General features: G+C 36.8%; 5 protein-coding genes and 1 long non-coding RNA gene across 14 annotated transcripts in view; 3 read left to right on the top strand and 3 right to left on the bottom strand.

Moving 5' to 3' along the window:
• Window positions 1–6,887, top strand: part of LOC115238655 (sn1-specific diacylglycerol lipase alpha) — a 45,458-nt gene extending 38,571 nt beyond the window's left edge. For 3 of the 4 annotated variants that reach the window (XM_029812651.1, XM_029812653.1, XM_029812652.1), the window contains 4 exons: window positions 3,440–3,798; window positions 4,624–4,983; window positions 5,157–5,331; window positions 5,462–6,887. In XM_029812651.1, coding sequence (XP_029668511.1) covers window positions 3,440–3,798; window positions 4,624–4,983; window positions 5,157–5,331; window positions 5,462–5,731 — 1,164 coding nt within the window. In that variant the 3' untranslated portion in view covers window positions 5,732–6,887. Of the gene's footprint in view, window positions 1–1,297; window positions 1,513–3,439; window positions 3,799–4,623; window positions 4,984–5,156; window positions 5,332–5,461 lie in introns of all 4 variants that reach the window. The other variant, XM_029812654.1, reaches the window with a different exon arrangement.
• Window positions 6,888–6,973: 86 nt separating this feature from the next.
• Window positions 6,974–8,323, bottom strand: LOC115238656 (protein Asterix). 2 transcript variants are annotated; one of them, XM_029812655.1, is made up of 2 exons: window positions 8,176–8,323; window positions 6,974–7,702 (listed from the first exon to the last, which is right to left on the bottom strand). In XM_029812655.1, the coding sequence occupies exon 2, from the start codon at window positions 7,691–7,693 to the stop codon at window positions 7,361–7,363; it is 333 nt and encodes a 110-aa protein (XP_029668515.1). In that variant the 5' UTR covers window positions 7,694–7,702; window positions 8,176–8,323; the 3' UTR covers window positions 6,974–7,360. The 2 variants fall into 2 exon arrangements, with proteins under 2 accessions (XP_029668515.1, XP_029668516.1); XM_029812656.1 differs by having other exon boundaries at window positions 6,974–7,717; window positions 8,176–8,300.
• A 444-nt stretch (window positions 8,324–8,767) lies between these two features.
• On the bottom strand, window positions 8,768–10,077 carry LOC115238646 (NADH dehydrogenase [ubiquinone] 1 alpha subcomplex assembly factor 3). The gene is made up of 3 exons (XM_029812642.1): window positions 9,942–10,077; window positions 9,418–9,532; window positions 8,768–9,286 (listed from the first exon to the last, which is right to left on the bottom strand). Exons 1-3 carry the CDS (start codon window positions 9,992–9,994, stop codon window positions 8,846–8,848), a joined length of 609 nt encoding a protein of 202 aa, XP_029668502.1. The 5' UTR covers window positions 9,995–10,077; the 3' UTR covers window positions 8,768–8,845.
• Window positions 10,078–10,399: 322 nt separating this feature from the next.
• On the top strand, window positions 10,400–14,105 carry LOC115238644. 4 transcript variants are annotated; one of them, XM_029812636.1, is made up of 7 exons: window positions 10,400–10,515; window positions 10,895–10,972; window positions 11,434–12,266; window positions 12,342–12,464; window positions 12,553–12,717; window positions 12,801–12,965; window positions 13,504–14,105. In XM_029812636.1, the coding sequence occupies exons 2-7, from the start codon at window positions 10,933–10,935 to the stop codon at window positions 13,780–13,782; spliced, it is 1,605 nt and encodes a 534-aa protein (XP_029668496.1). In that variant the 5' UTR covers window positions 10,400–10,515; window positions 10,895–10,932; the 3' UTR covers window positions 13,783–14,105. The 4 variants fall into 4 exon arrangements, with proteins under 4 accessions (XP_029668496.1, XP_029668497.1, XP_029668498.1 ...); XM_029812637.1 differs by lacking the exon at window positions 10,400–10,515 and having other exon boundaries at window positions 10,566–10,972; XM_029812638.1 differs by lacking the exon at window positions 10,400–10,515 and having other exon boundaries at window positions 10,566–10,972; window positions 11,536–12,266.
• Window positions 14,106–14,288: 183 nt separating this feature from the next.
• On the bottom strand, window positions 14,289–26,767 carry LOC115238647 (interferon-related developmental regulator 1-like). Its single transcript, XM_029812643.1, has 9 exons — window positions 26,494–26,767; window positions 21,448–21,921; window positions 21,150–21,315; window positions 20,751–20,980; window positions 16,147–16,619; window positions 15,792–16,045; window positions 15,479–15,722; window positions 15,132–15,347; window positions 14,289–15,048 (listed from the first exon to the last, which is right to left on the bottom strand). The coding sequence occupies exons 1-9, from the start codon at window positions 26,531–26,533 to the stop codon at window positions 14,962–14,964; spliced, it is 2,184 nt and encodes a 727-aa protein (XP_029668503.1). The 5' UTR covers window positions 26,534–26,767; the 3' UTR covers window positions 14,289–14,961.
• On the top strand, window positions 20,733–23,524 carry LOC115238649. Of its 2 annotated transcripts, none has more exons than XR_003884522.1 (3): window positions 20,733–21,007; window positions 22,232–22,422; window positions 22,530–23,524. It is a non-coding gene; the product is annotated as an uncharacterized LOC115238649 (long non-coding RNA). The 2 variants fall into 2 exon arrangements; XR_003884523.1 differs by having other exon boundaries at window positions 22,875–23,524.
• Window positions 26,768–26,870: the final 103 nt, after the last annotated feature.

Raw genomic sequence — 26,870 nt, forward strand, 5'->3', positions numbered from 1 at the left:
GCGATGTACGCTACTTTGGTCAATATATTATTTTCTGCCACGTTGAAACGACGTTGTTCATTTATCGAGGCTTGTTAATTCTCGGCGCGTCGAAACGCTTGGAAATAAAATGGAATAAAAAATCTTTAAGATATACATATATATACATATGCATGAAAAATGTATTTGAGCAATTAATAAAACGCATTGAAAGAAAGAGAATTTAACTGTAGTTACCGCGCTTGCCTTTCTCCTATTTGTGGATGAAAAATGTATATATAAATTTTCCAAAATGGCTGGTATATTGTTTTTCTCTCTTCTTTCGAACACGTTTGCGAGCGTATCGTAACGTGCCGAGCAATTATTGATAACTATGTATTCGAGCGCTAATTAGATTTATTTATATATTGATTTAAGTTGCGTCAGTTGATTTTAGTTTTTATATTTATATTTTCGCCTCTATGCGATTTATTTATTTTTTATTAGTGTGTGATTACTACTTTTATTGCATACTTCTTTGTGCTATGATCTGCTCTGTCGACACTAAGTAATAATCTCGTATATTTAACGGTAAATGATATAAGGATCCGACTGAATCATTTTGTTTCTCAACCGAAAGCGACCTCAATTGAAAGCGAGTAAGATGTGTATTTGAAAAAGGAACTTCTTTAAAATAATTGGCAAAAAAACGATATTGTTGTTGATAATTGTTGATTTTAGCGAATTTTTAGAATCGTGCTGCTCTCGATTATTTAAACTGAATTTAAGATGGAATTCTACGACGCGAGACAGGAATGTCAGATACAATTTTCGCATTAAAGCGAGAAAATTTGCGAGCGACTGCAATTTAGTACCAAATAGGATCGAGAAGCTGAATTCTAATGCCGAGTTAGTTAGACGATTAAATCGCGCGAATGATGCAACAATGGTGTGTTTACTCGCTCGATTTTGCATGCATTATCTTGGATCTACAGAGCGCGAGAGGGAAGTTAATACATATATACCTCGATCTTAATCGAGCCCGGTTCTAATCGCTTCCGGACTCGATTACCGAGCAGTAAATAGTTTTCCGCAACAGAAGAGAAATTTCGTTGATTAAAGCGACACGACAAGCCGCTAATAGTTAATCAACTAGGTTGACGATCGAACGGATATCCGCATCTCCAACCGTGCGAATCTTTTCGAAAGTTTCGGAAAAATGTAGGAAAAAAAGAAACGCGTTTTTCGCGAATTTTTCGAAGAAACCGTCGCGAAATTTCATCCAAGATCAGCTAGATTAGAACTGTGGATGGCTGAGGGTGGTTACGGTGTGGATTAGGTGCTGGCGTGCAGAGATCGGTGCTACGCGGAAGCGGGGGCGACAACGGGTGCTGGGGATGCTGCTGAAGCCATCGCGGTGATAGACATGGCAGCGATCGAATTCAGGGATGAGACGCGGCTCTCCCTCGATCATCATCATCCTGCACACGTCGTGGTGCTCCATCGTCAGGGTACACCGGACGCTCGTGTTGCCGCGCCCTCCTCGCGCACAAGGTACTTGGTTCGAGGAAGATATGTGCGATCTGAATGTAATTCCACCGCTGATAGTCGGATCTTTTTGAGAATGTTCGTCGTAAAATGAGATCCGCGCTACAGTTTGATTCATCGAGTTGTCGTTTACCAGGAATTTCCGGGATACTCGTGAAACGCCTTGCGATTCACGAGAGATTCGAGATATCACGAGTTATCAGTTGGTTTGTTTCGATCTCGCGCTCCAGCAAAGGGGTAAGCACTTCCTGACGCAGCGTTGATCGTCCGGCATCATGTAGATGCATACATACTACATACATACACACGCACGCATACACGTAAAATGCATGTGTATCACATATTGATTGATCATATCGTCTTCATTGTGCATTCGGCATTCGACTAGAGTTTATTAGGCCTGGTTGAACCTGGAATGGGCGAGAGTATCGTCTGGTCTGCATGCTGGCAATTAGTACATCTAGTCGAACAGATATCGATTCTTTTTTATTAATTACAGTAAGAAAATAGTGCCGAAATATCGAGCAAAAAAGATATAGTCGTAGAAGATCAAAAAAACAATAATAAATTAAATTAAATTAAAATAAATTAAAACTAAATAGCATGAGAAAAACAGAATTTTAGTACGCAATGTCATATCACATATTATATTTGTCTCACATAAAAAGTAGTATGTATTGTAGATTCAAAAATTCAAAAATCATCCAAGAATTCAAGAATCATCCTTCCAAAGTTGATTCGTAGGATAAATATCGACTCGTTGATTGACGAAGAAAAAGCTCCTTTTCGAAAGCAGCTTGGCGAGCATGACGTGGAAGATTAATTCCATTGTCATGAGAGTGGAAGATTAATTCCATTGTCACGGGAGTGGAATTAGGGTGATCCTCGTCGTCGATCCGCGGGCGTAAACGCCGGGAATTATCAGGCGGGGTTTTTCGACCGACCTTGCCCTTTTCTGTGTGCGAAGAAAAGAAAAAAAAAAGAAAAGAATCGAACGCCCGATCGAGAATTTTTACGCTCGGCGAGACGAGGAATAAATATCCCGTTGTATACATATACCGGACTTCCGTTTGCGGCCTCATCGACCGTATCTTCGCTTTCCATTAACCGCGTTAAATATTCCTCTAAATTGCCTCTAAATTGTTCACGTTTGGTTTGCGGTCGAGACGCGAACCATCGGTTATTTCCGATGCGGCCAAAACCGGAAATCTCGCAGTGATATCGCGAAAACTTGAAAGGAAATCTTGCGATTAATGTTCAATTATTTCTATACAAGCGCTATTTCTACGATAAAACAAAATAGAGATGTCAGGTATACGATAGATTTTATCGATAAGAGGTGGACGGAAAAAGATATTCCTTGAGATATTTGAGATATTGGAACATCGCAGGACAGTTCGACATGAGCGAAGATTTGTGCAGGATGTCGAATTACAGGTACAAGACTTGGAATTGCGACGAATATGGAAAAAGAAAATATAAAAAAGTATAAAAAAGTATCGCTCGTAATTAAATCTCTACGAGCAATATAAATAATTTATACAAACAATCGCGCGAGAACGGATTGTTTTTTGCAAATCAGTCCCCGTAAATGGATAAAAAATCCTGCTTCATTATTCGATTTCAAGAAAGAACTTTATCTAAATAGAATTTCTACGTGACATTTACTTATAGAAAGATGTTCAACGAAGAGAATTAAAATGGCACAAACAGACCACTCGTTCGCGAGGCAATTACGCTCTAAATGGAATTTTTGCGCGACGTTTACTTATTCGAAGTGGAAAATTGAAACGCATCGCGCCTACAATAAGACATTTGCCGAGGGGAAGAAAAGACCCCGATCCGCGGACGAGATTTTGTACCTGTAGTTTCGCGACATCCTGCAAGCACACGACTATATATACACCGTGTCGTGGCTCGCTCGTCATGTTAGGTTGTCACGACCCTGGGTCCAGCCAAGCCACAGCGACTAGCGTCCGGTCACGCGTCCTCAACGGAAGCGTCGTCCGAGGCGGCGCGCGAGCATCAGACGATCGACGTCCAGGAGCTGGAGGTGCAGGAGCAGGAGATGCGAGCTCTGTTGTCGCCGTCTAGCCCGAGTAGGTGTCATCTACTGGCCGGCACGCCGCCGCACCGACTCTGCCTGGAGACGAGCTTCACGTCGCTGCAAAGTCCAACGGACATACCGCAGGCGGGCCGCGAGCTCAGCGTGGACTCGCGGGGCATCCCGTGGGAGTATCTCAGCCTCGCCAGCGAGCTGCTCAACACACCCAGGCCGGAGGACGGCAAACCGTAAGGACGATGAACCACACTTAGAATCCTTCGCGGTTTGACTAAAACGATATCGAGAATCGAAGTCAGTAATAATAATGTCAATATATTCCGGGAGTAAAGTTAGAATCTCTCTGTAAATTTCCTGTTTTGAATGAAAATTTTTCAATCTCTTTGGGTCGCGAAGGATTAGAATGTCGGGACGAAATGGGCGAGCGAATTGAAGAGGAGAGGAGATAGCAGCGAAGCGACAACGATGACATGTATCAAACTCTGTTGATCATCGACGCCATGGCACTCCCTATTGCCGAACATGCAAATACAATTAATATGGAATTATAGATCTTATTGTTAGTAAAAAAATGCGCGCGTTAATGAAGATATCTCAATTATTATTATAGAGACAAAACAGATTTTTATTTTTGAAAAATTTAGCCAGTTTCCGATAAGAAATGAGTAGATGAGGGAATCATTGAATCGCAGGAATCATTGATCAAAAAGGTATCGAAAGAACGAATCAGTCGTCGCACCCGCTTCACGCTCAGATCTATCAGCAATTCATTTCACGCTCTCTCGTTCACTCTCGCTTCTCTCGCTTAGCTCCAAATCCTCACCGAATTTTCATATATCGTGCACCTTGTCTAATTACGTCATTGCACCGCGACTACAATTATCATTAAGATAAAATGATCACGGTCGCGCAGGAAGTGTCCCCAAACAGCACACAAGTCCGAAAGAATATTCCAAACACGAGGATATTTTTCGGACGTTTGCGTTGTCCTGGATCTTTGCAAAGAGTATAATATCCTCGCGATGATATTCATTCATTCCTTCTTCCTCGATAAGACCAAACCGTTGGGACGACCCGACGCGCACCGCGCCCTTGGCCACGCCGGAGACGTTGTCGGAAGCATCGACGAGCAGCCCACCTTCGCCAGTGATACCAGCGCCTAGGCCAATGCGGCGCACGCCCAAAATCCCGGGAAACTTGTCAACGGCGGCGGACGATCTCAAGAACAATCTGCACTACGCGATGCTCTCGGCGAAGAACTATTTCCTGAGGACGACGGGGGAGCATGCGGGAGGCAGTAACAACGGCAGTAGCAGCGGTAACAGCGAGGCGAGCTACGAGAGCGCCAAGAGCCTCACCGCCGCCGGTCTTCCGCCGCCGGTCCCAAGACGACGAGATTCCGTCACCGTTAGAAGGTAGGAGAAAACGATGGTCTCCGTTTTTTATGAGATACTGAAACAATCAGAGACAGCTTATATAGCCTAATATGCTCGCCTAATATTTGTTAACGAAATATAAGGATTTAATATATATGTAATTATATATATATAATAAGAAAATATACCCTAATACATACGTATCATTGCAGAGAACAACGAACGTGCACAGCGGCGTGCTGCAGGGACGATTTGTCGGAGAACTCGTCGACCCGCACGTCGTCTCACTCTTCGAGAGTTTCCCACACTTCGCACCGCGTTCAAGTGGAATTCAATCAGGAGGAGAACGATACTAATGGCTCCAGCTTGGACTTTTACGAAGCGAAGGTAACCGCGTGGAAACTAATATATATATATCTTTTGACAAAAAATAATTTTTTAATGTTACCGGCATTATTTATATAATTATTAATCGTACCGATTATCGCTCAATGTACTGATATTTTCACACTTTCAGGGCTCTTCCGGCCAGCGCGATAGTGGCAACGATGTTTTTCTCAGCGTGCGCAGTTCACCGGAATGCAAAGGGCTCATGGCACCGGCAACGGATTTAGGCGCCGAGTGGAAGAAAGGAATCGACGCTATGAGCGACGCCTCGTTACCGCTTCTCCGGGGTTTGTCGCCTACGCCGACCCCAGGTCAGCACAATTCACCTTTCTTCAACGCTAAGCGGAAGAAATATGTGTACCCCATTACACTGGTAGGACCTGGAGAAAGCAGCGTCTAGTTATAAATTTTAGATTTTAGATAAAAATCGAAGAACCTCGTCTCTTCGCGATTTCGCTCGATAAAGAATCGCGGTGCCAATCGGAGTTGAAAAAATGAAATAAAAACGTCGCTCTGTATTCAGTGTGGTCTGATCTTCCTTAATCTGGAAGAAACAATAATTGCGAAAGTACTTTAGTTCGACGAACTGAAATAAACCCACTCGAGGACCACAGGATATCTTTAATAGTAATAGTAATAGTGGTCAGAGAGAAATCAACGTTCGGATACATGTGCCAAATCTCTCTTTTCTTTTTCTCCTACTTCTTTTTTAACCTACGAACTTCTCAGGTAGCGATTTACTCAAACGACTGTTCAAAAGATATATGAAAACGTCGTTAAAACATCTCTTCCACAGAGTGATTGTCTAGAACATTTTCGTTTCAATAGGTTCAGATATTCTTCAAGCACTTTCCTGTCCTGATGCAATTTCAATCAGGTATTACTATTTCATATTTCATTCGTACTTTAATAATCATAAATATATAAATGTATTCGTATGTACTTCTAAGCACATATGATTAATTTAGCAATTGTTTTAATAACGCGATTAAAATATATAAAAAATTGAACATAATTATACACGATATAGAACCATCTATCCTTCAGGAATTTCAGTTCCATACTGTATAAGATCTACTTTGATTAGAAAAGTATCAGAGAAAAAAAAAAATTGTCTGCGACTAACTATAAAATCTAGTCAAGATTCAAACATACATATACTGCACATGATAGCAGTGGCCTACTCTGCATCGATATTATTTGTTAAGAATACAGTAGGAAGATTATTGATTTTTATACATTTCTAAATGTGAATTCGTCAAGTAAGAATCTCATGTACGTTCCGTTCCATCTTTTGATATAATTTATATTGTTCTTATAGTTTGTTAGAACATACTCTAACTACAAATTAACCAATGGTACTTTTCTATTATTCTTTGCATGATCGAGTTACTTTAATGCTAATATATAATGTGAATGAAGAAATATCTCGAGAAACGATATCACAATAATAGAGAGAAATGCGACCAGTCGAATATATGACTCTTTTGTGAGAATATGCTTAAGAGTCAAAATTTCGACATTGCATTGTACTTATGTAAAAAAAAAAAAAAAAAGAGAGAGAAGTAGCCACCGAGTAGCATTTAATTATAGTCAGTATAACTTATGTTTAGAGAATGTAATATTTATTGACACTCCTTGTAATATATATAAATATATTTATATATAGTGTCCCTCTCTAGGAGAAACTTGCAGGACATAGAGTTGATTTTAATGTAATAAAATTATAAGAAATAAACAATGGAGAAAAAAATATTATCTCTGTATATAGTATATATACAGTCCATTGTATGCATATTCATTAACTTGAAACATGACATATATATCTCATAATATAATATATTATATTACTACAATAGATTTTCATCGATATTCATGTTCTTATAGAACACTTTCTGTACAGTATAAATAATCACACCCACATCACGTAACAATTATTATTCCATTTCAAACGTTCAAACTTTTTTTGCACTCGCGTACACAAATTGAAGATGTTAATAGAATATGCTGTGTAAGCAGAACTTTACACTCATTGCATGGCGCTTGCCCATGGTGGTGTCATGGGTTGTGGATTTTGGAGGTAAGACATCACCACTGCTGATATCGACAACATGAAGCAGCTGAGGATTTGCTTGGTGTCTTCACTGACACGCGAATTGGCAAAGCTGATGCAAGAGCAGTAAAGTGCTACCCAGGCACACCATTTCAGTCTCATCATTAGGCCGCACATACTGAAAATCATCCCTATGACATTCATGTAGTCTGGTGTCAAGTCATCCTGCATTTGCCCCTGATTATTCGAACCTGGTGGCTTGTAACGGACTTCCTTCTCGGGCCGTCTGGGATCTGTCGAGCTATTCATCTTGGAAGACTGCAATATAAAACACTAAATAATAGCATCTCATTATATTTCTCGATAAAAAAAGCTAATAATACACAATTATTATTCACCTAAGCAATTTCAATATATTCTTTTTTTGTTTTGTGAAAAGTTATTGTGTACTGATTTTTTTACAAATTGAAATTCATCAAAATCATATGAATTTATTCGATCATTACAAGTTACAATCCTAATCAAGTTATTTTTGAATATAATATCAGTCCAATTTTATTTAAACACGAGTATAAAAACAGTTTAAATGTTTGAAATGGAATAAAATATTTGTTACATGATATGAATGATTATTATTTGTACAAAAGTGTCTTATAGCAATGTAAATAATGAATGTCCACTGTAATAATAATTTATTATATTATCATACATAATGTTTTAAGTTACTGAATATCCTATTGATGTAAATTATTAATAAACAATAATTTTCAGGAAAGCAACGACATACTCACAAGTGAATTAAAAGATATCGTGCAGGATGGAAAATCATTCAAATAACCACTGCAGCCATTACTTGTGGCTTGCGATCACGATTACTTGCAGCCACATGCAATCTCAACAGCTGATTCATGATGTAAGATAACGTAGCGTTAATAGACCAATCAAGGTAAAAGGAGCAAAGATTTCTTTGCCCTGATTGGTCAATTAAATGAGACTAAACCCCACAGGTAGAATTTTTGAACGCACTACGAGGGATGAATCCATAGCATACAGATGTATATCTATATATATCTATATGTCTATGGACAAATCTTTCTAAACGGGATTTTCGTGCGCATGCGTGAAATACGTCATCGAACATGAAAATCACTTCAATAGTATGAATATATATAAAAATAATTTGCTTATTTATCTATTCGGGATTGTTTTATATTTTCTTTTATTCGAATCGAAAAAACGATATGCTTATATATATATTTTTTATATTTGCGTTTTTTTCTTTTTCCTTTCATGTTCCAGTTTAAACAAGGAAAGTGCAATTGAAATTAAATCTAAAAGATTTTGTTAGAATTTTATATATAATAAGTCTAAAGCTCTCACACACACATTATTATACCATATAATTATAATTCAATACGTTTTTCTAAAATTGTACATATTGTATATATTACATATTCTCTATCATTTTGTTACATTCTCTGTCTTTTCACTGTTTGTTTTGCTATTTGTAGTATCACTAGAATCGGTTATTTGTTTCACAGGTTCACTCTTTGACAATTTTAATAAAAGTTCAGGCCCTTTTTGCGGTATCAAACCCGCGACGACATATCTGCCTTCTTCATTGACAAAATTGAACACGGTACACGCATTGCGCACGGAAATTATTTCCGTGGTGATACCGAGCTTTTGCACGATTTCTCGGAGGCTTTTCAGATAAAGAAAATCGTATTTGTCGTCCAATCCAATGATGAAGAGATCAGGTTTCGGCTCGAGGACGGTGAGCAGAGACAAAGATGAGTCGTTTATGTGTTTGCCAGACGCGACGTTCCAACAGATAGCGTACCTCGGGAAGAGCATCATTGGTCCTATCACTCGTGTACCAGTGTTGAATGTAAATCCTGTCTTGAAGGTAAAAAGAATCATTAAATCATAATTTCGAATTAGTCTTTTAAACATAAAATGATAAATATATATGAAAAAACAACGATAGTTGCTTTTTATTTCATTAAATTAATGACATAAATTAAGCTCACCTCATCGCATCGAGTTACCAGAAGTCGAGCACCAATCTCTTTCCTGATGAACGTGACAGTGGTTTTACCAGGACCTTCATATGCATTCCTAGCTATATGTGTAGCGTGTAAATTCCTACAAAAATTATACATTTTATTTGATTATTTTATACAAGCAAGCTTTATAGAGCACAAAATTGGAATAAGGATGAGAGGAGATATGTTCGACAGTTTATTGCTTTCTTTCACAATTTTAAATTAAAATAATCAGTTTTGTTTTCAAACTTTCAAGATGGTACACTAATTTAGCAAGTTTTATTTTTTACAATAATGCAAAACATAAATTTTTTTAACTAAAATTAATTTAGATTTCGTACGATATCGCTACAACTCGATGTCTTTAACAATAAACTTTTGTTTATCCTTGTGACTTTGAACATTGAGGCAGGTGTCGCGCACTTATTTCAAAAGAAAACAAAAAATAATCTTATTTATTCACATACATAACGATCGACCGAAACGCCGGTTTCGAATGAGTCACTCACCTACAACTTTGCAATGCCTGTCTTAATTGACACAATTTACTGGTCGCATTCATTGTATTATTTCGAAACAGATTACGACGCAAAGTACAAATTTACAGGGGCAAATAAATATATTTTCTATGACAGTACGATACACTGTCTGATCATGATCAGCTGTTATGCTTGTAGGTTAGAATTTCTGTGATATGTGTTACGAGTTTCTCTCTTTCTCGCCTTCTTTTTTTCGGTCTCTCTCTCTCTCTCTCTCTCTCTCTCTCTCTCTCTCTTTCTTTGATTGAGCGCGCGAGAAAATTGGTTTTTGTAATCGTTTTTAATATTTTCATGCTGATTTTTTGGAATGATTCGGTGAAACAAAATCGTCGTCGAAATTTCGAGATTAGATGATAATTTTCGCGACATTTACGTGAAAAATCAAGACGCGAACCAAATAAGCGGCGAGTATAGTTTGTGTGCAGCAGCTATTCAAAATCGCATCATGGCGTGTGCGATCGATCGCGGCGGGCGCCCCTTCCCATTTTTATGGTATATTTTTAGCAATATCGCGTATAAATACTCCATCGCGGAGATACGTTATTTTAACTGTAACACCGATGAGCTTTCTTGCCTTCTTTTTTTCGGTCTCTCTCTCTCTCTCTCTCTCTCTCTTTCTTTGATTGAGCGCGCGAGAAAATTGGTTTTTGTAATCGTTTTTAATATATTCATGCTGATTTTTTGGAATGATTCGGTGAAACAAAATCGTCGTCGAAATTTCGAGATTAGATGATAATTTTCGCGACATTTACGTGAAAAATCAAGACGCGAACCAAATAAGCGGCGAGTATAGTTTGTGTGCAGCAGCTATTCAAAATCGCATCATGGCGTGTGCGATCGATCGCGGCGGGCGCCCCTTCCCATTTTTATGGTATATTTTTAGCAATATCGCGTATAAATACTCCATCGCGGAGATACGTTATTTTAACTGTAACACCGATGAGCATCGATCGTATCGAAAATGAGCAGAGGTTGCTGGAAATTCGACGAGGAGGACAAAGGTGAGCGCGCGCGCGATGATACTCTGTCTCTTTCTTTCTCTCTCTCTCTCTCTCTCTCTCTCTCTCTCTCTCTCTCTCTCTCTCTCTCCGAGAAAAATTCACGAGGGTCGGTCCGTGTTATTTTGCTCTGCAATTTCGCAGTTGCGGACAAGCCGGATACACTTGACTGATTTCCACGCCAATTTACGTTTCAGATATCAAATTTCGATCACGCGTCGATTCTGCATTTTAATTGAGTCGAGCGATATAACAAACGCTGTCACAAGACACACATGACATCCTCTCGTATACATAATATAATGTAATTTTTATTCCCGATGTAATACTTGACGTATATAACGTCACGTATAAAAAATGCCGGCGTGCAAAATAGTTCTCCTAAAGAAAAAGGGGGAGAAATTCAACATTGATCTATAATCGAAATTGACATTAATATCGTCTAAAAATAATTTGCATTCAAGGTAAAAACATAAAAGTAGGACAAGGAGAGAAAGCACGCAGCATTATTAGATACAAGTCTAATGTATTTGCAAGGAATAAAGCGAGTCTCTTATCTTGTCAAGCCTTGTATATAGATCTGGAGGAGGAGGACACGGAGGAGGATAAACTTTACAAGGAGTATAGCCGCTGGGATCAGATTCCCGATATCCTGCTGGAGGAGATCTTTTCGTACCTGACCATTCGCGAGCGTTACTATGCGTCTCTGGTTTGCCGATCATGGTATCGTGCCTTCAAGCTACAGAATGTATGGTCTACGTTCACCCTGGAGGACACCACTCTCACGCGGGGAAAATTCAACTATTACAGCGGCTGGCAATACGTTCTGGATCATATAAGAACGTCTACGTGTCTGAACAAAGTCGGCAAGAACTTTCGCTCACTCATATTTGAGCCTATGCTCAATTTCTACAATCTCTATGAGTTTATGAATATGATATCGTGGTATACCGAGCAACAAGGTTTCGATAACACATCCGTGGCCGGCGTGGGTACCTACATTCGTAGGCTTAAGTTCACCTTTCCCTGTAACATGGCAAACAGGAATGATCCTGATCGAATTAGACTCTTTGGCACAGGTGGAAAGCTGCTCGAAGCACTCAAGAGGCTTATGAGAAATTTGCAAAATCTTAGATGTCTAGAACTAATAGATCTGATGCTCGAAAGTAATGAGGCCTTACACTTAATGGACGACATTTGTATAAATTGCACTCAGACCTTGTCGAAATTGATATTGATAAATACCACGCGTTATAATTGTCCATTATTACACGTTGGAGTATTTGTTAATTTAAATGTAAGTATATCAAGTATTGTGGAGATGTTTCATAATGTATTTATTTCTTGATATTATATAAAAAATATTTTTCAGGTCTTAGTTATTAGTCCCCAAAATTTGCACGAGGATGTAATAGAGTTAATAAGCTATACAAAATTAAAGCATCTTCATATCTTACAGAATCGATACAGTCCAAAAGATACCACCATAAGATTGGTAATTGCAATTTTTATTCTTATACATATGTATTACTTGCACGTTAAAAAATATAAAGTATCTATCTGCTTTCTTTTTTTTGTTTCAGCCAAAGAGATCATCTTGGGTAAAGATGAGAGCGAATAATCCTTATTTAAAAGTACATTTTGAGATAGAAAGCCATAAAGCCACGGATATACTTTTGCCTATCGACTTACTGGAGCATTGCGCCATACCGTGCCATAGTATAATATTGGATAATCCAAACACGCAAGTAAGAAAAATAATATTGAATCCATATTTAAAAGAAAAGTATATATAAATTTTTCTTAATGCTATAACATCGTTGCTTTTCAGATTTTGCCATCCACAGTGCTCACTCACGGAGCGTTCTTCGATTCGACGATACAGGTGTACGCTTTCAAGGGAGTAACGAGGTACTATCTGCACAGAAACTTCGCCAAGAGATTGGATGAGGCGCTAGTGCAATTCTGCCGAATGTGCCCGAACCTGCATACACTGGTAGCATTTTGTATTTGAATCGACACATGTGATAGCTTTCCTAAAAGGTGCTAACTGATGTTAACGATGCGAGTTTATGATGTGCAGGCATGCCCTCGTACCATTACGCATTTCAAGTCTTTTTTTGCTATTGCTTGAACGTAAGTGTCTCCTAACTATTCTAGGCTTATTTCCTTCAATGTTACACCCATCAAATATTTGCACCATTCTTAAGTAGTCCCACAAGCTTTTCAGTCCTTTTTATTTACTGCGCAATGTATTCCAAGATGTAGAAATGTTTTTTCTTATTTAAATGCATTTACTTAATAGCTAATTAAACAACTGTGAACATTGTAGTTTTTCAGAACTGTGGTACAAATAAATTTCATATTGAAGATGGATATTACGAATTATCAACAATCTAGCTTTTTCTAAAAATGCCTATTATAATAATAACTACTAATTATTTAAAAAAAATTAACGCATTGGACCATTTGATTGTTATCCATATGTTTTTATTAATTTATGATGATATATGGTTCATACATTTCTTCCATAGATGATACGAGACAAAATATCAACAGCTACGATTCTAGAGATCGTCTCTACCGCGAAACGCTTACGCTGCTTGTACGTTCGACGAAATGTTGTCCTGAAGAAATGTGACAGAGCCTGGTCGAAAATCCTGGATTGGTCGCCCGAGTATTATCGATGGATAAAGGTAAATAGCCATACTTACGAGAACACGGAGAGGGAGGTGTCAAGAATATTGGGCTATCGATGGCACATGTTATCCGAAAAAGAATTTAAGACGCAGACGATTAATTTGCATATGTAGGTCGTTGTTTCTATATATTATATGTATATATATATAACGATCTATTTGTGCAAATAAAAGAACTCGCCTGCGAGTTTTTATAATCTAAGAATTTTTTGTATATATATATATATATTTATTATATATTTATATATTTTGATGTCCCTTTTACGAAAAATGTGCAAAGATTGTTGCCATGACTGTATGCTTAATGTTAGTGATAATTCATAATAATTATGTGCCAGGTTATTTTTATGTAACACTGCGTCGAAATAGTGATGATTAAAAATTATTATGGATATATCGAGAGAAAGATTGAAATGTACTTAATTACATAATTATTTTGTTGTACACGATTATATGTGGTCGTTTTACAATATTCTTGAAGAAAGCAACTGTGATTTTTAATAGCGAAAAACAGCGGGATCTGCTAAACATACGTTGGACTGTTTTATAGAGAAACTTATAAGTTTGACAAATAATAAAACAGAAGGAAGTATAATAATTTTATGCATTTACATTTATCCTTATGATCTACGTTTTAATTTATTTGAATGTGTATCGTTACAACTTACATGTAATTATGTACAGTGATAGTAAATATTTCATCCGGCTTTTAATTGTATATGTAGATGTTACTGTTTATATGGAAAAATCTCATAAACAACATGTGTTTGTATGTGTTATAATGAAAAAAAAAATCGGTTTTTAAACATGAAACAAAAATTCCATACGTAGCAATTAAAACATTGTGTATAGTTTGATTATTAACGTTTACAATATATATCCAAAAAACAACAGGACGGTAATAACCGTTTAAAACATATAACAATGATCAATATCGGAGTCAATACATTTACCGAAATAATTTATATAAAATGAGATTTATATATATATATATTAACAGCACTATCATTGTATATATACATATTTAGACTTGTATATATACACACGTAGACTTTATTAAATATCATTAAATAAAGGTAAAGCTGCTAAAAAGCAGCGAGAAATAGAATCACATACAGAATTTTTAGCGAGGGGAGAAGACATGCATGGAATATATCTGTACATTTCGATATTGAAGAAATGATAATTTGCGCTATTAAATGTAGTTACAATAAATTAACGAAAAAAAAATTCAAATATACTTGCATTATACTAAAGTAACATCAGACAGCCAGCATAGGAGCAGAAGTGTAATTACGGTGCTATGGCTGCGGATCGTTTATCGCGGTTCTTGTTGCGCTGAATGGTGCGTGCCTTGAACGCAGCCGCGTTCATCAATGTCTGCGGATTAAAAACAAGAACAAAAAATCAGTCATGTTGTTAAAATAAGCGATTTCTTCTACTGTACAAGTTTCGATACCTACTCTTTCTAATTTACTCGTTTTCACTGTTACTAATGGAGGTAGAACTTTGTTGCCAAGATGGAAAATCTCGCGCAGGAGTTGATTTTCAGCAAGATGGATATTGATACCGGGACCTAATAGCCGGCAGCAGGCATTGTACTGGGTCCTCGCACACCATCCCTCTAAATACAAGATCTCTTTGCCGAATTTCACATGCATCTCAGGAACAATGTCTTCCTGAAAGTGCAAGAAACAAGAAGCGTGACGTCTCGTTATATCTTTCTGCACTGGCATGGAATCTCTACGTCTCAAGCTTCTTAAAACAGACAAATATTCGCGTAAACAGTATAGCGCGCGATACAACTTACTTCGATATAATGCAGAATATCTCTAAAATTAGCGCGCTGCTGCTTGCGATCTTTCTTAGCCCGATACTTGTTGGAATCCGTGGCGAGTTCCTTGAGAATTTCAACGAGGTCAAGCGCCCAATCCTGTTCGTAATCGGCGGAGAAATCACGGCCAAGTTCGAATATTACGGCCATTGCCTCGCCGGCCGACAAGCGTACGTCGAGATGCGGCGATTTCAGCAATTCGCGCAATCGATTGAGAGAACTGGAAGAGATAGAACAAATTTGATCGCGTCAACGATAAAATGCGCATGCGATAACGTCGATGACTTACGGCATGTAACTGTTGGTTCTGTCACTCGCGAGCAAATTGTAGATATCCGCGGAGGTCATGACCGTCAGAAGCAGAGTCCAGGATGAGATAGCTGCCGCGTGTAACGCCGCCAAGTCCGTGGATATGTTTGCGATCGCGCCATTTCCTTTCAAATAGGAACCGGAGAAGATGGACGACAGTAACTGTACGATTTCCACGGTATCAGCCGCATCATTGCCGGACAAGAACTGATTCATGGCTAACGCCCAGCAACACTGGAATCATTTTGTTAACGTAAGATTATCTGTTGCTAATGCAAACAATCGCGCAAAATCAATATCTGTAATAATAATCATATGATATATTTTTAGATTACCTCGGCGCGAGCCTGAACAGAAGCCGTATTGTCATTGGCAATGAAGGTGAGGGTCGATTTCAGATCCCTGCAGACCGCCTCGGCGCTCTCAAACGCTCCTAGCTGGACACACAACAGGGTGCTTAGTCTGGCTGCGGTCGACTGCTCGTCGCCCCGTCCCTTTTTCAAGCTGCGCTCCACGGCATCCGTGATGGTCATCTTTCTATCCTCGACGAAATCTGGGATGTACTTGATGGCGAAGATCTTCTCTATACCATTGCAGCATATGATCCTTCCCTTGGCGCTCTTTTGCGTCAGTCCATCGATTGCTTCCTTCAGCTTCTCCTCGAATGCCTCTTGCTGCGCGAGCTCGTCCACCTCGTTGTCGTTCGCATCCTCCAATATGCTACGATTGTCGGATTGGCCGCTGATCTCGCTACACGCATCATTGTTGACCGAGTCCTCGTCGGATGTAAATTCAGCTCTTTTTCCACCTGTCATCGGGACACGAGATGTAAGATACGATTAAAGATACGGTTTGCTTAGACAGCTTGGTGTATTTATATATAAAGCGCACTAATTGTGAGATACGCGCAATAAATTTCGACGTGCATATTTCTCCCTCAACTTCCACTTATTAGTCTTTACCGAAACGTTAATTACGATTAACTAAAGCTAAAAGCACGTGCGAAATGATTCACATATGTTTGGTAAGAGATACTACTACTGTTGCCATATGGAAGGAGGAGTTGAGTCTCATGCATATATTTGTGAATACTTAGCGTCTATAAATATTAATAACGATGGATTATTTTATCTTTATTCTTTCTTCTCAGCCAGTCACAAAAGGAGAGTGCTTAATAATTATTACTAATTTATCAATTATAGATCGATGCTGAACGTTTCAAGTTTTATACGTCGATCAGAGACCATGCGAATTTAACAGGTAATTCGAGTATATGAGAGGAATAAAAACAGAGCTGCTGAAAGTGAATGTCATGTTATGTAATGTAAAATGTACACAGCTGTTATACACGCTTCTATTAATTTTATTTACGCGTTTCACAGCAGATTATAATTATAAAAAAGAGGAATTGCGATAAATTATAGCATGCATTTTTACAGAAAAATTTATTTTCAACTTGAAGTTAAAATTGGAAATACTAGATATTCAGCTAATAGTAAAAATACATATTTAATTAAATTAAATATCTATCTTATATGGTTTATACATCTAAAAAAAGTTTCCGTAATTTTGTACATATGTAAAGAAAAAAAAGAAAAACATTTATCATGAAAAAAATAATTAAAGTATCATCGTGTACATATAAATTTATAATTTCCAAGGAAGAGACAAAGAAAATTACATACATATATATTTTTGGCTATATATAAATTCTATCGATTGGGAAAGATTATATTATCGCAAGATTATACGATATGAATCATCGGCACGAAGAAACAAGCACAAAAAGAACTAACATGCAAAAACGGCGATTTATCACGAAGACGTAAGCGAGTAATTAAAATTCGCAGTCAAGTTAAGCAAAGAAGAACTTTGGTCAAGGGGCAAAACAAAATATATTTTTACCGCGCGAGAATATATGTATTTATCTGCTTTCGATTAGAGTCGACGGACAAACACACACGCCGTAGAAAGGAATATGTATTGATGAGGAAAACTATTGCCACGGATTGCCTCAGATTGCGTAAATTCCTTTATACTTCGCATCCAATCCAAATCGCGTTGGAAGAGAGATATCGAGCGAATCGTTATTAAAGTACGTGAATAAAAGTGACGCGAATGAGAGCAAAAAGAAAAAAAAAAAAAGCGAAAGTATTTGGCAAGATCGAAAGAGCGAGAAGAGGATATACAGTCGAAAATATCTCTCTTCGTATAATTCAATATTGACTTCCAGGCATTCCATCATTAATATTATTACAAAATCATCGATGATTTAATCGTGCGTGAATATGCGTACGATTGTAATACGACGCGATTTCCGTATTAAACTTTGCAACTTCCCACGAAACGTCCTATAACCTCTTGCAAGAGCACATGTTCCAATTTCGAGGACGCCCCTGATTTAGCTCTGTCCTTCTCGTGTTTCTCAAAGTGTTCGCTAAATTTTTTTATTCGCATTATTCCGATGCGGATAATGCTGTGGATTGACAGCGTCGCGATTATGCGTGTCAGAACTCCATGTGCCAGAGGCGTGAATGTCACATGGGAACAGTTATGTCTGCCATGGCTGCAGGAAAATCGTTCGCGGGTGAATTTTCGCGCGCGAAACGGGAATAGACGAGAGAGGCGGACGTCTGCTGGCATCTCGAAAAGGGAAGATACGTCAATCGACATTGCGCCGCGATGACGTATGACATATATACAGAGAGAGCCGAGCAAATAAATATAAGATTTCCATTCCGCGCGGATGAATCATTGGAACGGACGGGACGGGGCGCGAATCGATAATTTAATAATGTCGAGCGCGTCACGTGCTCTGATTTTTCCTCGCTAACGTCGTGAAAATGCTTTTTTTTCTCTTTCTCTCTGGACGAGGAGGAGTCGAGCGAAGGGAGAGGATCGATTCGAGACGAAAGGGCGAGATACGATATTCGGGTGGAAGTCGGTTGTCGGTTATGCTTACCGTACTTTCCTCTTCTGCCCCCTTTGCCTGGCATCGTTCCTCAGTTTGCTTATTGCACAATTGATACTAAGTAAAAGACTCGATCAAGAGGGTAAATGTCTCGCACTAGTGTTTTTCTTTCGTATACTGAATACACCACGTGAATTTTTCGATGGGAGCAGACGAAAACTCATTAACATGTTGCGGAGCGTTCAGAACATACACGCCGAGACAGCCTGCGACGGGCTTTCTCAACTGCACTGGCTGTCCTATCCTATAGTCCTATCCGCTCGTCTTCCACTTCTGACCAGACGAACGTGCTCGAACTGTCACGAATACGGCCGAACGCGGCTCGCGCGCTGGCCAATCAGCTGTTGCGATTCTGCCTTACGTCACTTACGTCAAGAAGTTTGCGCAGACTCGCCGGCGGGATTTGAGCTGATAAGGTCGACGGATACGTAGATAATAGATTGAAATACAAAGAAAGGTACGAAATTATTTCATACACAATATACTTATATTAAATTCTATAACAATGTTAAAAATTGCTCTTATTGTCCTAAGAGAGTTTTAGATAATAAATAATGGCGATGTATTTAGGGTTTTAAAGAATAGAAACATTTTTCATAATATTAGAAATATTTATGACACGATTAGAGTCCAAATTCTTGGAAAAAGTTTATAAAACCTTCTAATATCTGTAAATCAAGAGACTTGTATGAAATAAGAAAACTTGTTTGTAAATAATGTACTGAGAATTTATTAATTCATTGTTTTAAGGAGATATGTCGTTACAAACGGAGGGGCTTTGGTACTTAAACTATAACATTAAGATACGTTCGCCGTAACTTATGCGTTACACTTACATTTACATTAATAAAATGAAATACTCATATATTTATACATTACCAGTACAAATATCATGTCAATTTATTAATTTTTAAGAGCACAATACTGTTTCATTTTTTAATCGTACAAAGTAGTAAAAAGCTTTGTGAACCCTAATATATAGTTTATGCATAATTTATTATCCCGCATTAAAGTATATAATTTTATATATTCTTTTTCTTGGATAAGCAAGTTGTCAAAATTCTTTATAATCCATATTATCTAAATTGTCAACAATGGCATTTTACTTGTGAAGCGGAGTTATAATACCTATTTTTGTCACATGTACAAAATATATGAAAAATGTACTATATTAAACATATTGTACTCCTATTAAACACGATATTGGTAATGTGATTTATCAGATGTACATTAAAATAAATTTTTTTTTTTTTAAGAATAGTTATATTTCTTTATATCATTATTATATGGTTTTACTTGCGCAGTGTAACAAATAACAGGGCTAAGAGAGTAAATATATAAATATAAAGTATAAATAAAATAATCATGCCTATAACATAAACGAACATATATTCAACATATAGCTATTTAATATTTATATACTTTATATACTTATGTATATAAAATTTATATAATTATATTTATATACTTTATATACTTATGTATATACAGTTTAATATGTAGCAGATAAAAAAGATTTAATTGTACCATTTTTAGTAAAAAATGGAATTAACATTTAAATTTTAAATACTTCAGTTTTTCGCGGGAACTAATCAAGTAAAATCAAAATCGTCATTTGCTATGACTTGAATATTTGCATCTTAAATTAATTAACATCTTAAATCATTCTCACACATTACTTTCGAGGTAAAAGATAGTATGCCTATGCAAAACAAAAATTTCAGAATTTGTTTCGTTAAAAAAAAAAAAAGAAAAGAAGAAACCATTTTTATGTAATAAAAGAAAAAAAAGAACATTAGAACAGCAAGCTTTTTGTTCCCGGGTGAGTCCTCATCGTGTATAAATTTTTATTCCGCCTTATACTTTCATCACATATTTCTGTTTGTCGCATCGACACGTATTTGGAATATATTTTAAAGCTTTATAATGTATGTGTTTACATTGTTGCAGAAATGAAATTATTATAGCTTGCTACAATGAACAGAATGATTGCTAAGGTGGAAAGAGCGCCTGCCAAGTGCGAGGCACTGGATGGTGACTTTGAACCAGTGGCGGCCGCGCTTTGCGCGTTGAGTATATTTTCGCACGGTGTTACCCTTTTAACGAAATTGAATATGGAATCCATTATGTTCGCGGGCGTTGGATCTGGGCACTTTTCCAATTCCGCTACGACGCAGGTTTGAAGGCTGGTCATATCACTGTGATAAATCGGAGATAAAAAAATGGTTAGTTCAATTTATGGAAATGTTTAAAAATAAGCATTTTGAGATTGTTAAATTTCAAATCAACAAAAAAAAAAAACTAGAATTTAGAGCGTGTTTGTCAAAAATATTCAAGTGAAGCACTCTGATTTTGTGTACGTCTTACTTGCATTCTCTGGTACCAAAAGTCAGTGACGGCAAACTTTCGAGTCCGATCAAATTATTAGAGGGATCAGTTTTTGGTATGTAACCACCATATGTATTGTTGGCACAATCTTGAATCGCATTCTGTTTAGATTGAAAACATTCCGGTCCTTCGGCCGATATGAAAACTGCAAAGAGATAAGATTATTATAATACTAACAACAGACGCGTAAAATTATAAAAAAGTTCTCTATGAAAAGGATAATTTCTAGGATCAGAAAAAGCTTTCAAAAAAAACATCGTAGAACTATCAAACTTACGGGCGATGCGATCTCCCTCTTTGTAGCAAATAAATTCTAACAACGAGTCGGTGATGTTCAGCACGATCTTCTTGTTTTCCCTCTCCTTCTCGTCCAGGCAATGTTCCACCGTGTCGGTGAAGTTGTTGACACAAGCACGCAAAATGGAGCGCTTGTTGCAATAATTCTTAAACACTATGTCCAGATCGCCGGTCGGCTTGTACTTCTCCATCTCTGCCTGGAGTTCCGTGATGTTGATGAGCGATTGAAAGCATTGCACCATGTTCAGCTGGGCTTGCTGGGCATTTTCGAATGCGCCTGGTCCACCGTTCTTCGTACATTTCTCCTTAAAGAGATTCTTCGCCTCCTCGACACTTGGCAGTGCTGATGTGTTTAGATTATTCAGTTCGGGGTTGTCGCCAATCACCTGGCCAACTTGTTGCAGTATATCGGTAGAAGATATGTTTTCTTGCGAATATGTACATGCAACAAGACCTGAAATAAGGAGAGAATATCTTTAATAGAAAGATAGTTTTTTCTTACAAAATTTTTTTTTTTTTATATTATATGGAAATATTTTTTTTCAGTCCGACTAGATTTATAAAGTTACGGTTCATTTTTCATATCTAACGTTGAGAAAAGAAACGAGTAGCAATTACGGAATATACTTTATCCGTATTACATTGTACGTCAGATGGAAATCGATGGCGATTACATTCTTACTAATTATACGTGTTTTTCTTCAAATTATGTCTTGTCGGTTGTACATATGTTATATAATATTTTCTTTCATTTATATATACAGGAAAGAAAACATCAGTCGAATCGAATCAATCCAGTTATCAACGAGCGACAGTTGCTCAAAACCGGCATACAATGATCGCCTTTGTTATGCAAATATGTCTTGCATATGAAATTGCGCTCTTATGCAATTGTACTTTGATTGAACCGGCAAAAACTTCGCTAGCGGAATCCGCTTAGGACGACTTTGTAAAGGTAAAAGTTTCATTTTTTGTATTTCTTTTCCCCCTATTAATTATTAATAATAATATTTAATAGATGGTGTCGTTTTTATTTTGAAATCGCGTTTCTACTTTCTACAGCTTTGAGTTTTCTAATTTAGAATAACGCAACGCCATGATATGCATTTTACATCGATCGAAATAACCGATATTTTGAGACTAACGATGATGCTGCAAATTAATCATTGGTCAAAGCTACATAGGATGGAAGATGTACGGATATGATACTAGATTATCATTCTTTGAACCATTAAATTATTCTGATAGCAATAGAAAGAGATATTCGTCGGGAAATCTCTTGGAGCCAAGCTTCCTTGCACGCGAGGCCAAAACGCATAATCTACGGACTTTGTATTCGTGTTAGTCAGCTTCCAATCAGCAACAGCATACGTATTATCTTTCTTCTTTGTTATGTTTCTCTTACAGAAAATACTCAGGGACCGATAGAATGCCGGCAAGCTAACTCGATAGTATTTCGAGGTCTTCTTTTCGACTGTGATCCGCTAATTGTCACGCGCATCATACCTCAGCAATACCTGAAGTCATTGTTTCTCCCTCTCTTACTTGGCGCTACAGCGTAGAAGACTCTTGAATCGTTACGATGTGAGTAATACAGTTTTACCGCTTATATCCGAAGAACAATGAGCATAGTTTCAAAAGCGGACAAATATGTGACTAGATATGAATCATCGTATCCAGAGAGAAGATAAAGAACGTTATATTTGATTGACATTTAGGATAACGATAGAACGGTAGAAAATTGTCAACATTCCAATTATGTGTCTGCTAGAATTTGACAATTCGCGACAGATTAAGAGGATTTTCTTAGACAAAGTGAGAGATTAGCCCGACTATTTTAATGCAAATTTATCTAACAATAAGTCAAGAATATCTTTCTTATTGTTTCACAGAGTCCCTTCATTCGTCTTTTAAATAAAAAATTCAAAGTCTATTACACGTAATATCATTCACCAAACTTCAAAAAATTTCGACAATCAAAATCAATCAATTTCGAGAAGAATGACATTATATATGTATGTATAATACATCAATAAATATGCGTTTATATTTTCTAAGTAATTTGTCATTTATATTTCCCGATTCGCGATATTACGAATCTTACGCGGGTACTAAGAGTTCACTAACGCTGACGAATCGTTACACGATTCTTCCTCGTCGATGATACGCAGAAAATTGTTACGTGCAGTGAAAGCGAGACGCGTTTGCTGATTTCGCGTGTTACGCATGTGAGTCGTTTCGCGATTTACAACCGGCGATCAATAAAGGAGTTATGCGTTTTAAACTATACGCTAATTATGTTAATAATATACGAGGAGTAGCACTGCTCCTTTAGATTGCTTGTGAAATGACATTGTATTAGACTTCACTCGCGTGTATTTGCATTTTATGCAGAGATCTTTTGAAATTTTTTGTATGATTTTATCCCATAGAAAGTAGCCTAAACAGATTCCGCAATGCTATAGCGAAAGTACATAATCGGATAATGAAAAAAATTCCAAAGCTATATACAAACGTTAACGAGACTGAGGCATTTTTAAATAATTAATTTTGCTAAAAAAGATGGAAAGAAATTCTCCTATTAAATAAAACAAAATATTTCTTAAAATTTGGTTAATTTTATTTTCTAGAAATTTACAATCTCTTTCCGGAGATTCATTACCGGAATAGTTAACAGAAATTGAATAAGATAGATTATTCTGATAAGTTCGTATATTTTTCTTATTTTTTACTCGATGAACGATAATCGTTGCAACACCTAATGATTAATATCGTTCGATGCATTAAGGCTGATAATATAGATAATGTCTAGTGTTGTCAATGTAATGCGGAGATTCGACATTTAAATATATAATCGCGGGACAAAGTGCGATCAACACATGCTGAAGATTGTATCAAAGATTTATCGATTAACAATCGAACGCTATCGCATAAAAAGATATGTGACAATTCAATAAAAACCAAATGGATTAAAATCCAACGCTTCTTTATAATTTATAATTTTCCACACATGAATATTAATTTTTAAAAATTGATAAAATTTTCTTAAATATCATTTTATCAAATAGTTTAATACATAGACAAATTGTATGTTTCATTAAATTGTAACAGTTTGTGAAATCTTCTCATCTTTCCAAAGAGATCTATTCACAGCTGAATCGCTCAATTAATTGCACGCACCTACGAATAATGGTGTGATTCTCATTGAAATTATTACAATTAAGAATTTGAAATAATGAGGTCGACAATCTTCACAATCGATTAACGAATGCAATAATTAACCGCGATTGCAAAAGTTGAGATGCGTTTTATAGTCGATTGTAGATTACGTTACCGCAATAATGTGTTATATGTATGTGTGTATTACGCGTGTACGACTAACATACCATTATCATTAGAAACCGCGGTAAAATCGCGATCTATCTTGCGAAAGATTCTAGAACTGTAATCTACTTATATTCGTGTGTATAATGTAAGATTTAGAATTTCTATGTTACATCCGAAAATAATTAAAAGAGATTGAAAATTCTAACTTTTAAAATCGGGAGAGATCGTTTGTACCTGCGTTTCTTTATCGAATTTACGGCGAATATAATGTATATATGTAACGTGGAATTGACTTTTGACATCTAATCTGGCAAGCTGGCGAGTTGGCATAAAACGATCGACTCAATCTATTAACATTTCATGTTGATGAAACGATACACTTTTAAATTGCATTTTAGCCGCATGCGTTAAAATGACTAAAAAAGCTTTTCGAGAACTTATAAGGAAGCACATCTCAAGTCGAAAGAAAATATTTTATTCTTGAATACTCGAGGTGTCACTTTGTAAATACAAATTGAAAAAAAATATCTTTTTATGCCTTGGAAAAAAAAATTTCTCATTTTTGAATAATAGATTTTTATTATTGAAAATCTCTCTAATTTAAATGAAATCTTTCTTTTCCGCGAAAAAAACTACAATTATTCAAATTAAAATTATTCGTACAACGTTTACAATTCACAATGAATAATGAACTTCCCTGCATTCTGAAGATTCTGAGAGTGTCTTAATTCAATTGTGTGCAAACTGCTTTGTATATTATATCAGAGAAGCGAGGAAAAAATTTTTTTGAGAAGTTATACGTACTTTTCCGGATGTGTATATACTATAGTTATAGAAAAACATTTTAAATAAAAAAATAATCATAGAATATAATTATAGAATATCTCAAAGATATGACTGTTTGCAATGTTATAAAAAAATAGGAATTGAAATGTTTTCCTTATCGACATTTTTTTCGTCAAACTATCTTTCCGACCTTTATTTACGATAATAAAATCATAAATTACACGACTTGACAGTAATCTTGGGATATTTTAAAATATACTCTAATATAAAAAATATCTTTATACGTATGCGTGCGCGTATCTCACGGACACATCCTAGATAAAAAAAGTAGTTGAGATTTAATTCACGAACTTTTCCACGATCTCTCTCGACAATTTCCTGTAGAATTTCTCCGAATAACGTTTATCATTATCACGTACAAACAATTGTCGCTTTCTTTGTTTATCACTTTTGTATACTAATCGCAACACTATCTTTTACTCACAATGAAAGATGAGAAGGGGAATCTTTCCATTAAATCATGCTAAAAAAACCGGCAATATAAATCGGCATTTTTTAACATCATCGTTTTATATTCAACGCATTTTTTAAAAATCTGTTTGAATTGCTGATGTTCTATTTATAGCAGAGCCGTCTGCGTATCGGTCAGAAAAAAATAACATATCGAAAGCGACAAAGTTTAAGAAAGTTATCTATTAATGTCAATAAAGTAGATAATATGTAACAGTCAACTAGATTGTCTATCGTTATTGTAATCAAATACATGTATAGTTTTGGTAGGAAATCACGGGCAAATGATCAATGGACAGAGATCAGTCACCGAATATACGTACCGAGGAATAACGCTATAGCCGGTAGGAAATCACGGGCAAATGATCTCAATGGACAGAGATCAGTCACCGAATATACGTACCGAGGAATAACGCTATAGCAGTATACGTGGTTAACCTCATGTTGTCTTCAAGACAGCGACACTTACGGGAGGGTAAATCGAGTGTAACGCGACTGCAACACAGCGCACCCACGCACTGGAGTATATAATATAGTCACTACAGCGTGTACGTACATATGCACGTGCACCTTGGGAGGGCGACGCACCTCGCTTTATTCAACACACGCACAGCGAAGATACGTTCCCGTTGCCAGTCGGACCGTCTCTGTCCGCTTCTTGTCGCCGATCTTTTATTGCGAGCGAGCACGATGTGTCACAGCTGACTCGTAGCAACTGGCCGGTGGGGAAGGCTAGGGAACGAGGAGAAGGGAGGGATGAGCGAGGAAGAGCATAAAGAA

Source organism: Formica exsecta, unplaced genomic scaffold (assembly GCF_003651465.1).
Source record: "Formica exsecta isolate Colony F162 unplaced genomic scaffold, ASM365146v1 scaffold353, whole genome shotgun sequence".
Taxonomy (NCBI): domain Eukaryota; kingdom Metazoa; phylum Arthropoda; class Insecta; order Hymenoptera; family Formicidae; genus Formica; species Formica exsecta.